Genomic DNA, 13,307 nt, shown 5'->3' with positions numbered 1-13,307 from the left:
TGGAAAAGCTCAGGCCAATTTAAGGCAGCTCTGGCTTTGTAACTTAAAAACCCTGCAGGTGGTAAAGCAAAAGCTGCTTGTAATTAAAGTTAGGGACAAGGTGTCTGAATTAGTCCCAGCTCTTCCCTGCTATGGGAGGGATGCTAAAGCCAACACTCTCCTGCAGCCTGTTCTGCTGCCTTCAGCCAGCTGGTGCTCTGTGTGCTGTGCTGGGTGCAGGAGCTCTGTGCCTGCCCTGTCTCTGAGCAGGCCTGGCTCAGCAGAGCTGCAGGGGCCACAGGGTGCTGCTCAACAGGAGTGCTGGAGCCCTGGGGTGCTGCTGGCTTCTCAACTCCTTCCAGTTTGCCCACTCCACCAAGTATCTGACTTGCACCTTGCCCAGCGCTGCCTTTGCACTTCCCAGCTTTGTAGCCTGATCCCTGGCTGCACCAGCCCAGCTCTTTGCTCATCTGTGGCAGAGCAAGATAACTGCTGTTTGGAGGGGAGGGGTGTTAGCTGGTGGGTCACCTCCTGGGCTGTGCTTCAGTATCACTGTGCTCAAAGGGTAACATTTTGTGTAGGATGCCTCCCTTGCTCTCTAGTGAGCATTACCTATAGATCTCTAAGTCATACCAAAGTGCAGCTGAAAGGAAAATTTACTTGTGCAAAACAAAGGCTTTTATTAAATGTAGCATCCTTGTACCAGCACAGTGGCTGTCCCAGGACAGGCCTCTGCAGGTTGAAGAACAAGTTTAGGAATGCTTTTGTCCACGACCTTGTTTTTGTTTTTCTTTGGAAGTGCTTTGTGGCTCACTGGCTTTACCAGCATTCCCAATTTCTTTCTTCAGGACATCTAGCAATGTCTGAGAACTCTCCAGAATCTGGGAAAGAAATAAAAATGCCTTACTTTTACATGGACTGTTTCTGAGTTCCCTTTGACTTCTGATCCAGCCCTTGCAATATCTAATTGGCAGCGATGCATCGTCCTGTCTCACTGCAGGAATACCTGTGGAGGAATTTCTCTGGTTCCTGTCTGCATTCTGAATATGATGCCTTAAGGGATTCACCTGTGTTGGAGCAGAGACCTTCCTGGGCAGGCTCTGGAGTGAACTTCCCTTTGTTAGTAAGGGAGATGTGATACCAGGGCTTTTAGATTGGGATTAAATTGTGCTCAGCTGACCCAGCTTCACCTGTCTTCCACTGTTAAACCTGCCCACTTTGGTTTCTTCCTCAAAGACTAACTAGGCTGATGATGTTAAGTCAGATTAATTCTCTCTCTTTATTAATTTTTTCTTTTTTTAGCTTATATATCCACTAACACCCCACTTACTAAACTTGCAACAGGTTTAGGAGATCTTGCCTGTCCATCTCACCATTTAAAGTTTTAGCATGGTGGATAACTGTAAGAAAATGTGATAGTAGGGTTGTAGTCCCCAAGTTGGTTTACATTGCTCTGAACCTGTGGAAATCCCCAAGTGTTCAGGGATAAAGGTAAGTGTGCAGATGAGACACCAGTAGAACATGTCAGTGGGATCTTTCCATCGTGTCTGTGGATGGAGATGGAGTCCTGCCACTGGGAGAAGGCAAGAAGTCTGGTCACAGACAGGAGATGCACATCCACAGGAAAGGTATTTTGTTAGTGTTTTCTGTCACAGGATGTCTGTGTTCCCTCTTCAAACCACCTCCACTTCCACCTGCTGTGACTGTCTTTTCATTTCAATAAACATGAATCCATTTGCAGGCTGGGGGACTGTGATTTGTACCTCAGGTAAGGTTGCTTTTTAAAGGGGCTGTTTGTGTGGCTTGGGGGTTTTTAAGCTGTGAAATTTTTATGTGAGTTGCCCTCCCCTTCACCCCAACCCATCAGCTCCTGAGGTGGCTGAGAAAACAGCTCTGGCCTCATCTGAAAAATAATACTGTCAGGGGAAGTACCGGCCCTGGGAGATGGAGAGGATCTGACCCAGAGCAGCTGATCACGTTCAAAAACCACATGGGAAATGGAGAATGTTCAGCAGCTACTAGGGGAAGAAGTGCTGTCCTTGCTGCCAACGAGCTGCTATCTGAAAGAGGGACAGCAAGGAGCTTTATTTTTAACAGCTGCTACCTGCTGGACCTAGCAGCCCCTGCCTGGAAAGGTGAAGGCTCAGTGCCATCCCAGGCACCGCCCCAGCACTTTGCCTCCTTCCCCCTGCACACCCCTTGACTGGTCCAACGTGTCTCCTCTTTGTTTCTGCATTAAAGGCTGAGCAAACCCAGTGCCCGGGGTGCCCACAGCTCTGTCCTGGCAGCTGCGACCCGCTGCAGCCCCGCTCTGCTGGGGCAGTGTCGTGTCTGCTCTCCTTTTCCTCCCACAGAGAGACGGGAAAAGGTTTTTGGCTGCTTGTTTGGCTTCTTCTGGTCGGTTGGTTGTCTCAGGGGCCCGTTCCAAGGGCCGCTTCGGTGTTTCGTGACGATCCGCTTTACCTTTCCCTGTCCCCGAGCCGGGCGGGACCCGCAGCCCGCTGGGCCCCGGGAGCGGCGCAGGGACGTGGCCGGGCAGCCGAGGGCGGGCTGAGGCGCTCCGGCACCGCCCGGCTTCGCTTCCCCCAGCCCGCCCAGCCCCGCCGCGGGGCACGGCGTGTGCCGGCAGCTCCGTCCCGCCCGGCCCCGGGCGGCGGCGGGTGGCGGAGCCCCGGGCAGGGGGGTACCTTGCCGTAGGCCGCCTCGGTCTCGGCGATGGTCTTGTCCATCTCGCTGCGGGTGACCAGGAGCCGCGCCAGGCTCTCGTTGGTGCCGGCCAGCTGCTCGGTCAGCTCCCAGATCCGGCGCTGCAGCCGGCTCCGCTCCGCCTCCTCCTCCCGGATCCGGCCGCTCAGCTCCTCCCGCCGGGCGCGCAGCTCCGCCAGCCCTGCGCGGCACGGACCCGTGAGCCCCAGCCCGAGCCCCGCTCTGAGCCCCGCCGCCGGCCCTGGCCCCGCTCACCCTCCCGCAGCTCCTCGTTGTACGCCCGCAGAGCTGTCCCCGACCCGCTCATCGCCCCGGCCGGGCCCTGCCCAACGTCCCGCCGCGCTCCGCCCCTTCCTGCGGCGCGGCCCGCATGGAGCCGCCGGCGGGCGCGGGGCTCTCGGCCGCCTGGCACACGCTCAGCACCGCCCTGGTGCCGCCCGCCGCCCTGGGGCTGGTGAGCGGGGCCGGCCGGGCCGGGAGGCGGGGGGCTGCGGGGGCGCTGGGCCGGCGGGGCTGGGGAAGGCTGGGCCGGGCCCAGGGCAGGACGCGCCGCCGCCTTCGGTGTCCCGTCGGGCCCCGACCAGGCGGCCTCTGGCCCCGCGGTGGCCGCACCTCGTCCCCCGGCCTGGCCGGTTCCCTTCTGTCCTGGGGCCTGTTTTCGGCGCTGCTGCGGGGCGGGTGGGGGCTGCTGGGGGCGGGGGAGGAACGGCCGGAGCCGCCGGCTTTGGGAAGAGGGGAAGGGGGGATCGGCCGTGCGGCGGCTCGCGTTCCCTCGGGGGGTGCCAGGGAGGGGCCGGGGGGGTCCGGCCATGCCCCTCTTCCCCGTCACACCTGCGTGCCAAACGATGTGTTGTTTCCCCGTGCGTGCTGCTGCTCTGCTCCGGGCTCATTCCCCGAGGGAGCTGATGTTCCCCAGGGACGGTTTCATCCCGGAGCCCGGCTTCTTGGGGACCCGAGGGGAGCTCGAAGGGTCCCTGCCAGCCTGTGAGCCCCGTAGCAACTGCTGACAGGGACGGCAATGGACGGCGTTTGGGTGTTTGCCCTGGGAGGTGGGCGTGGGGCTTCCTGCAGTGGGCTGATACCCCAGCCGGCCTCCACGGAGGAACAGGATCAGCAGAGTCCCTGTGCGTTTGGTCCCCGCTCTTCAAGATGAGCCGTGTCCTCTGCAGACCCTCCTAGAGAAGTCTACGTGTGCTTAACTTGGTGTCCCCTCTTTCTCAGGCAGCACCGAGGTCTGAACCTGTGGGGCCGCTGAAGGATGACGACCTGCGGGCAGCCCTGGATGTGCTGCGGTGCTACGACTTGCACTCGATCGTGGAGGAGTGGTTCATCGAGGTGCTGCAGACAGACCTGCAGGCAAATATAGCTCCCGAGTTCTGGAACTGCATCCTCCAGTATGAAAACACAGCTGAGGAGCCCCAGTGCTCCGCGCTCCTTCTGGATGCCTTTTGTCTTCTCAAGTGCCGCCTGGACCCCTACCTGAACAGCCTGGAACTTCTGGAGAGGTGGACCAAGGCGGGCTTGCTCCTGGGCACCGGTGCTCAGATGCTGCAAGAGAAGGTCTACACCATGTTCAAAGCCATCCTTTTCTTCTCCACTACCAAATCCTTCCAGGAAATGATCCAGCAGTTCTACAGCCGCACTTTCAGGATATACATGCGGCAGTGGAAGAAAGGAGAGGATGGAACAAACGAGTGTGAGAGCAGCATGAGTGAGACCGAGCAGGAGAGTGATACGGAGGAGGGCGGAGGAGAGAGCCCGCTGTGCGCAGGCTGCAGCAGCAAGAGAGAGCAGTGCTGGTGCCCCAAAGCCATGGAGCAGTTCCAGCAGCTCAATGACATTCTGTACGTAGGTTACAGTGGGTGGTGGCTGTCACTTGGGGCAAGAGATGGTCTGGGTGGGGAGGAGTGGCTGGTTTTCTTGGTAGCTGAAAACAGGAGTTAGGTGTGAGGTCAGGCTGTGTCATGGTAGAGAACTCGGTGCAGGGTTTCTGCAGCTGGTTGGCGGCCTGTGGTTGGAGTAGAGCAGATTTTTAGCCAGAAAGTGCCTCTCCCTGGATATAAGAATGTCTTCCTCTTGCTGTGAGGCCTTCTGCTCACAAAGAGGCAAACTTCTAAATGAAAAAGCATTCAGTGGCTAGAAAACAGTGTTTTGAAGGAAGATGGGATAGCAGCAGTGTCACGTGTTAAAGATGTAGAGCATCTGTGTGGCTGTCAGCACCTTTAAACTGAGAGCTCGCCCTGCGCCTTGGGGACAGTGCAGGTAGGCAGGAGCCTGCAGGCAGTTAGACATGACGTGGCTGTACCTCACTTCTGTGCACTCTGAACTGGGTCACTGTCCCTGTCTGTAGCCGCCGGCTGAATTTGCTGGAGAGAGTGAGCGCCGACGCCGTCACCACCATCCTGCACAAGATGATAGAGGAGAGGATGGAGCAGAGGTGCAGGGGGGAGTACGAGCACTCCTTCCTCAATGAGTTCCAGGAGGTAAGGCCGGCGTGGGGCAGCGAGGGCCCTGCCTTTGGGGGTGTGCAGCTGCGCCTGTTGCTGTGCTGCCCGCTCAGGCTAACAGCAGGTCCTGGGCTGGGACTCCCACTGCAGCAGAGGTGGTTAAAACTCCCTGTGTTGATTTATGCTGGAGGGGAAGGTTTGCGCTGCCCTACGTGCAGCAGGCCACTGTGTCTCACCTGCCCATGTCTGTAGTGTTGAGGGAAGTTCTGTGGTTCTGTTTTACACACCACAAGAATGTGAGGTGCCACCTAACCTGCCGAGACCCCTCCCTCTCTCCCCACACGTGGGCTCACAATTTGTGTGCCTGTTTTCTTTCTTCCTTCCAATTTTTCAGCGCTTTAAAAACAGGGAGCAAAGATGGGAGGTGAGACTCTGGTACTGAGCTCGCTGGTGGGCCACATTCAGAATTAAAATCCTTCCTTGCACCTTAAACCAAGTTTGTGTTGGGCTGTTTATCAAGTATGACCTTAAAATAACATTCTTCTTGGGGTTATGGCTTTTCTGGGATACAGTCCTGGCTCTGCACTCTTTGTTCCTTGATGCATGCTGTTGCCTGTGTTGAAGAACAATGCGTGAAGTCGGGTTGCCATGCAAACCAAACTGCTCCTTAGGGTTGCCCTAGTTTCCTTGCTGTTTGCCATGCTGGCCGGTTTTGTTGCCTGCAAACATCAGCAGGGATTTTATATTTACTCCCCTTTAGTTGCTGTGCAACACTTTCTTTGTTGGGCCTAGCAGGAATGACCTGGAGATTGTTTAAGGACATTTCAAGGGCACCAGAAGAAAAATGCGACCACATTCCATGGGTCAGACATGGCAGAAGGTCTCCTTGCTCCCACCTCTTCAGAAAGGCCAGTGTGTTTGGCCACAGAGTAGTGGAGCACATCAGAATTAGGAGGGGATAACTTAACCCAAAGCAGAAGTTGTATCCAAATTGGGAAGATAGTTAAGAAACCCAAAAAGCAAAGGATGAGCCTGGCAAGCTAAAGGTAGAATAGAAAGCTGGGAAGCAGCTTGCTGCAAGTCTGAGTGCTGACAGCAACCCCCCCTTTCAGCCACAGCAGCAGTCTGGAGCATCAGTCGCTAATCAGGCTGTAGCAGGAGTGCTTGGAGATAAACCCGTGGGGAAATGGGCTGGTTTGGTGGCAGCTGTGCTCCTCACAGCTGGGTTGCTTCACATCAGTTGTCACAGGATCGCAGACTGGCCGGGGTTGGTGGCATCTCTGGAGATCATCTCATCCCCTCCTGCTAGAGCAGGATCACTCAGGCAGGCTGCACAGGGTGCGTCCAGGCAGGTTTGGGATCTCTCCACAGCTACAGCCCCAAAGTTGCAGTCCCACCCTTCAGCTCCACAGGGGAATTCCTTAGCAGCTTCCCAGCCTTCTGCCCAGAGCCGTGCCGAGGTGCTCTGTAGTGCTCAGCTTCATCCCTCCTGGTAATCAGCAGAACTTGTGAGTTCCCTCAGTGTTCCCTCAGTCGAGTCAATCATTAAAAATTACCATCATCAGAGCAGTTTTGTTTGAGGGTGTCCAAATCCAGCTGTCAGAAAGGAGTAATGCTTGCAGGCTGTTACCAGCAGATCCCATCCCAGGCAGTGCTGCACACCCACAGCTCACAGGAATAGTAAACCCATTAAAAAGCATTTCTCTCACCATCTGGGCGCTGCAGTTGAGTGCAAAGTTTGCCATTACACATTTTTTTGTAGGAAACTAAATCTCAAATATAAACCAACACCCTGGGGATGCTCTCTGTTCAGGGGGTCTTTACTTTGTTACTCAGCAGCTGGACTGGTATTGGAGGGCTTGGTTTCAAGTGCCTGAGTTTGGGGGGTAAGAGTAAGTCTGTGAGTCCTTGGGATGGCCTCCTTGCTCTTCATTGGTCTTGGGACTCAGAAATTCTGTGCTGAGGCTGATGTGATGGGCAGTTTGCTGATACTCCCCTAAAGGGAATAATTCTGCAAGTTTGGAAAGGAGTGGAATTCTGCAAGGATAGGATAGCCTGTGAGCTTTTGACCATACCCTGTGCACAGTGCTCAGTCACTCCTCTTACACATCGGCATAGTCTGTACCCTGTATCTTTGGTTAGAGCTCATACTCTTTTGGCTAGACATCCCCTGGGTATATATAACCCAGGCCAGGGTGCCTTTGGAGAGCAGCTGGAGGTAATGCTGTCCTTGACTACCTGCTCATTTCTGGGTGGCTGCCTGGTGATGGGACGTGGTTGTGAGTCCACCTCTGGTCACCATCTCTGTTCCCTCCCTCTCCTTCTGCAGTGGATTGAGAAGGTGATTGGCTGGCTCAGCAGGGTGTTTCTGCAAGATGGCCCCTTGGCACGCTCCTCCCCAGAAGCCAGCAGCACCCTGAAGCGCTGGCGGTGCCACGTCCAAAGGTTCTTCTACCGCATCTACGCCAGCATGCGCATCGAAGAGCTCTTCAGCATCATTCGAGGTAGGTGGGACCCATTCAGTGCTCCTTCACTCCTGGACTTGGGCTGGATGAGGGGTAGGTCTGGCTCCATCTCCAGAGGTGCCACGCTGTCTGCTGCCTTCCCACACAGCACAGCACTGGGTCTGGTCACTGCTTGGTTTGTAGATTTCCCGGACTCGAAGCCTGCTGTGGAGGACCTCAAGTTCTGCCTGGAAAGGACTAACCAGAGGCAGCAGCTTCTCAGCTCCCTGAAAAGTGCTCTGGAAATGCGACTTCTGCATCCTGGTGGGTTTTACATCCCCAAGCGTGTTGTAGCATTTTAAGGAGCCTGGGCACAGGTGGGGGTCTCCTGGGAGCCACTGTCTTAATCCATGTTTGGTGAGCGAGGGGCAACCAGGCTGTTCACGTCACATGCTCACTGTGTTGGAGTGTGTGTGGGCAGCAAGAGCTGGTCATGTCCCAGCCCCTTGCATCGTTTTTGCAGGATGGTGAGGATCCAAGTTCAGCTTTGGTGGGCAAAGGCTGAACTTGGATCCTCTGCTCTGTGTGGTCTGAGCTCCTAAGGCAAAATCTGGGCTCAGCTGGTTTCTGGTGGGCTCTGAGCCTGTGCTCACGGCTGGAACTGGTTTCTCTGACATGTGGATCTGATCTCCCATTAGCTGGGGCAGTAGGGCAGCAAGCCCTTCATCTCCCACTCCATAGGTCAGACTGAGGACTTGGAGCCTTGCATCTGAGCTGTTAGTCTGTGATCTGGGACTGACTCCCTCTGCCCCTCTGCTGTAGGAGTCAACACGTCTGACATCATCACCCTGTATATCTCAGCCATCAAGGCCTTGCGGGAGCTTGACCCTTCTATGGTTATCCTGGAGGTCGCCTGTGAGCCCATCAGGAAGTACCTGAGGTGAGAGGCTTGCAGGGCAGGCTCATGTGTCCCCCTTTCCCTCCCCTTCCCGTCACTCGCTGTGTCTCTTGCCCGTTGCCAGGACTCGGGAGGACACGGTGCGGCAGATCGTGGCTGGTCTCACAGGGGATGCTGAGGGCTCTGGTGATCTTGCTAATGAGCTCTCCAAAGCTGACCCAGTGACCCTGGAGAACGGCCAGGAGAGTGATGATGACATCTCAGAACCAGGGGACTGGGTTCCTGACCCGGTTGACGCAGATCCAGGTTAGATGCCAAGACCAGAAGTCCTGGCAGGCTGTTGTTATCCCTGGTGACTCTACCCTTGAGCAGCTCGTCCGCTCATCCCCTCGAGCTGAGCTGGGTCGGGGCAGGTCCCTCGAGCTGAGCTGGGTCAGGGCAGGTCTCTATTAATCTCTCACTGTTGTCTGCTGGATTTCACTAGGAAAATCAAGTTCCAAGCGTCGGTCCTCGGACATCATCAGCCTGCTGGTGAGCATCTATGGCAGCAAGGACCTGTTCATCAACGAGTACCGCACGCTTCTGGCTGACCGGCTGCTACATCAGTTCAACTACAGCGCTGAGAGGTGAGGTCTGACTGCCCAAGCCCAGAGCTGAAAGGTGTGCTTCAGACTTCTCGCTCCATCCTGCCTTTGCCTTGCACTAGTAGGGCTGCATGTGGGAAGCTGAAGACCCCAACCTCCTCTGAGCTCCATCCCACGTGTTCTGGTGGCTCTCACAACGTGCACAGGCTGCTTAGGGTCAGCAGAAAGTGTCAAAGCAAGAAAGAGGGATTAAGCATCAGGAATCACAGGATCACAGACTGTTAGGGGGTGGCAGGGACCTCTGGAGATCATCTGGTCCAACCCCCTACCAGAGCAGGATCACCTAGGTTATGTCAGACAGGAACATATCCACGTGGGTTTGAATGTCTCCAGAGAAGGAGACTCCACAACCTCTCTGGGCAGCCTGGCCCAGGGCTCAGCCACCCTCCCAGTGAAGGAACTGTGCATGGAACCTCCTCTGCACAGTTTGCACAACCTCAGCTGCAGCCCAGCTCTGTCTCTTGATTCGACAGTTGCAGTGGTTTTCCCTCCCGTGAAATGCAGCTCGCGTGAGCCACGTCTGGGATGGGCAGATGCCTCCCCAAATGCTGAGGCTGTGCTGCATCATTGAGGGAGCAGCTAGGTGTCCTGCTCATCCAAAGGGATGGGGGGTCTTCAGAAAGCTGCTGGCCTGCAGAAGAAGAAACTGTTCCTCACTTAGATGCTGGGAGGCATCCTGTTCAGATAATGTGCCTTGTGGGCTTCCTGGGAGGAGCAGCCTGGTGCCAGGCTCCTCTGCCTGAGGGACCTGGGTCTGATCCTCCTGGGAGGAGCAGCCTGGGGCCAGGCTCCTCTGCCTGAGGGACCTGGGTCTGATCCTCCTGGGAGGAGCAGCCTGGTGCCTGAGGGACCTGGGTCTGATCCGTTGTTTGTCTCCTCAGGGAAATCCGCAACGTGGAGCTGCTGAAGCTGCGCTTTGGAGAAGCCCAGATGCACTATTGTGAAGTCATGTTAAAAGTAACTTTTCTCCTTTAAGTTCAAGTCCTGGGTGTTTGAGCTCATAGGGGAAGGGGAGGGACTTGAGGAGTCACCCAGAAAGGGTCTTTGAGGAAAGTGGGGTTCCTGAAGGCCCAGCTGGGGGGCTGATTTGTGACAGGCCCAAGCGCCTTCCAAATGGTGTCTGGTTGTTCAGCCCTGTGGGTTGGGTTATGGGCTCGGGGCTGGTTGCTCTGGAGCTGTGGTCTCTCCCACCCTTCCTGCAGTACCACCTTCTGGCATTGAAGAGCTGGGCTCTTCCAGCTCCTCTACAGTCAGGACTCAGGAGTTCCATTCCCTTGGAGCGCTGTGGGAAGGGCACAGGTCTGGAGGGGCTCCAGGTGGTGTTGAGCTGTCAGCCCCTCCCCAACCAACCCCTCCCCCCGCCATGTTTCTGGGCGTGTAGCAGACTTTGCAGTCGTGTCCTTTCTGATGGCCCCATCGTCACTGGGAGACAACGCCAGTCACCTTGTTTAAGCTTCTCCTTTACTAAGGGTTAGCACTGACTTGGAAGAGAGGAGCTGCCTCAGGTTCCTCTGCCTTTGCCAGGACATGGCTGACTCGCGGCGCATTAACGCCAACATTCGTGATGAGGAGGAGAAGCTCCCAGAGGAGGAGAGGCCGCCGTTCAGCCTCGTCGCCGTTATCCTGTCGAGCGAGTTCTGGCCACCGCTGAAGGAGGAGAAGTTAGAGCTTCCAGAGCAGGTCAAGGAAGCCATGGAAGCCTATTCCAAGAAGTATGAGAAACTAAAGGTGAGGCAACCTAAGCCCTCCTTAAAAAAGGTGTATGCTGCTTAGGCTTTGTTCTGTAGCATGGTCTTTGCAAAGTCCCCTTGAACATCCCTTACACTTCCATAGCTAGTTCCTTTCCATTTCCTTTCCACTTCCAAGGAAATCCTGCCTTAGGTGAGTATTTATTCTCCAGTGGGAGCTTGTCCCAAGTGGCCCAGTTGGTCTGCCAGGCTTTCCTCAAGCTGTGCTCACCCTGCTGGGAGCAGGGTCGCTGCCTGTCAGGCAGGAGAGGGGCATCAGGCTTGGGCCAGGGTTGGACAATAGCATGTGGTGAGGAGGATGTTTCCTCTGATGGGGTAGGGGACGGTTGGTGGTGGCAGCACTGGGTGATTCGTGAGGAGGGGAGCAGCTTTTGGATCTGGCAGAGGTCCCTGGTGGTACAGAGGTGTCCATTGTTGCACAGCATGTAGTGGTTCCTGATAGTAGGTCTTCTCTGAGAGGTTGCTTCCTCCTTTTTCAGGCCATGAGGACTCTGAACTGGAAGTACCACCTGGGCCTGGTGAGCTTGGACGTGGAGCTGGCAGATCGCACCCTCTCCTTGTCCGTCTCTCCCGTGCATGCTGCCATCATCCTGCACTTCCAGACCAAGAGTGAGTGCTCTGGCAGACTCAGCGTTGCCACCCGTGGCTGTGTGCTTCCTGTGGTGGTGGGAAGGCCACGTTTCTTGGATGGCTGTAGGCTCCAAGAGCTCTGGCAGCAGGACCAAGGCCTGGTTCATGGGCTTGGATCCACCACAGGGCTCAACCAGGTGTCCAGCTCTCCTCAGAGACAGCTTCACAGCTCAGCACCCAGCCTGTGTTGCATCAGTCACTGCAACTCCTGGCAGGGGAGGTGGGTGGGAGTCCTGTGCTTTGCTTTGATACCCTTGGTCTCTGCAGGTACGTGGACACTGACAGAGCTGAGTGAAGTGCTCAAGGTGCCCGTGACGTCTCTGAAGCGTAAGATGACGTTGTGGCTGCAGCAGGGTGTCCTGCGTGAAGACCCCCAAGGTACCTTCACCGTGATTGAGGAGGAGCAGAAGGACCAGGTGGAGAAGGTGGTTCTGATAGACAGCGATGAGGAAGGAGACTCTGCCATGGCATCACAGGCTGACCAGAAAGAGGAAGAGCTGCAGGTACCTGTCCGTGTGTCTGGCTGCTTGTGAAGCTGGTGGGATGACACAAACATCTCTGTGCCTTTGGCTTTGGGGGGGTCTGACTGAGGTGGGGGGTTCAGTTTGCACTTTGGGTTGGTGTTTCCCACTGCGAGCCCAGCATGAGGGGTTTGGGGAGTAGCTCCCTGCAGTAATGCTCACTGCTGTAGGGGCTGCATCACAGCCTTCCCTCCAGAGAAGCACCCGACTGCTGAGCCCAGCCATCCTTTGGATGTCTCTAAATGTGGTTTCTTCAGTTTTAAGAAAGAAAAAAGCCCAAGCCATGATTTCCATGTGAAAGCAGCCCTGGCTGGCTTGGGTTCACCCAAGCCCTGCTTTTGGGCACTTAAACTGCCAGAAAGGCTTACCCAGCACTAGCCCAGCTGGACCTTTGCCTTCTCTCTGATGTGGTTCCTGGACACTCACAGTCTTTTCCTGCCCTGTGTCATGCTGTGTGTGGTGCTGCTGTGCAACACGCAGTTGTCATACTGGGGTTTATCCACTGAGGGTCAGGCACGTACTGCACATCTAATCCTGCTCTCTGGCTGTGAGTCCCAGCACCTGGTGCTGTTCCTGCACATTCCCTGTGGCCACTGCCAGCCACAACCCTGCTTTGCTTCTGGGACACAGGGTGCTAAAGAACCCTTTTCTTCATGGTGTGGATGTCAGTGTGACTTACTGTTGGTTGCCTGTCCCCCTCTGCAGCTGTTCTGGACGTACATCCAGGCTATGCTGACCAACCTGGAGAGCCTGTCCTTGGAGAGGATTCACAGCATGCTGAAGATGTTCGTGATGACGGGCCCAGTGGTTACAGAAATTGATATACAAGAGCTCCAGGGTTTCCTCCAGAAGAAGGTTCGGGACCAGCAACTCATCTACTCCGGAGGGGTCTATCGCCTGCCCAAGAACTGCAACTAGACTGCGAGCGTCCCTCCTTCGCCCCCGCCTGGCTGCTCCGTGCCTGTGCTCAGGTCCCGAGTGCTGCCCTGCCCTGCGTCCTGCTGGGGGGCTGCTCTGGGGGCTGCTGTTCCCTGGTCCTGGGAAGGCTGTCCTGCACACGGAGACAGCTCAGCAGCAGTGCACCCCACAATTTCTGGGGCTGGCCCTGCTCCCCATCCTGCTTTTCCTCCCACACTCCCCTTGTTAATAAAAACCAGCAGTCTCCTTTTTCAGATGGCACCAACCTTTTTCCTTCTCTCTCAGTGGAGCACTCTTGGCATCAGCCTTCCCACGCTGAAAGGGCAGGCAGGAAACTCTCCAGTCTGCCAGGGCCATCTCCCTTTCACTGGG

At 56.1% G+C, this 13,307-nt stretch overlaps 2 protein-coding genes across 2 annotated transcripts; one reads left to right on the top strand and one right to left on the bottom strand.

The window, feature by feature from the left end:
- Positions 1–398: 398 nt before the first annotated feature.
- LOC311198511 (microtubule nucleation factor SSNA1-like) lies at positions 399–2,996 on the bottom strand. Its single transcript, XM_084272474.1, has 3 exons — positions 2,941–2,996; positions 2,667–2,866; positions 399–860 (listed from the first exon to the last, which is right to left on the bottom strand). The coding sequence occupies exons 1-3, from the start codon at positions 2,990–2,992 to the stop codon at positions 732–734; spliced, it is 381 nt and encodes a 126-aa protein (XP_084128600.1). The 5' UTR covers positions 2,993–2,996; the 3' UTR covers positions 399–731.
- A 59-nt stretch (positions 2,997–3,055) lies between these two features.
- ANAPC2 (anaphase promoting complex subunit 2) lies at positions 3,056–13,176 on the top strand (the record flags this gene model as incomplete). Its single annotated transcript, XM_084272574.1, has 13 exons — positions 3,056–3,139; positions 3,907–4,529; positions 5,036–5,168; positions 7,462–7,636; positions 7,781–7,900; positions 8,399–8,516; positions 8,599–8,780; positions 8,959–9,100; positions 10,000–10,075; positions 10,643–10,846; positions 11,346–11,475; positions 11,764–11,999; positions 12,723–13,176. 13 exons carry the CDS (start codon positions 3,056–3,058, stop codon positions 12,933–12,935), a joined length of 2,436 nt encoding a protein of 811 aa, XP_084128700.1. The 3' UTR covers positions 12,936–13,176.
- Positions 13,177–13,307: the final 131 nt, after the last annotated feature.

This window comes from Gallinula chloropus (assembly GCF_964237585.1).
Source record: "Gallinula chloropus genome assembly, chromosome: 18".
Classification (NCBI taxonomy): Eukaryota; Metazoa; Chordata; class Aves; order Gruiformes; family Rallidae; genus Gallinula; species Gallinula chloropus.
The sequence above is the reverse complement of the archived record's forward strand: the minus strand, read 5'-3'. Positions and strand labels throughout refer to the sequence as shown.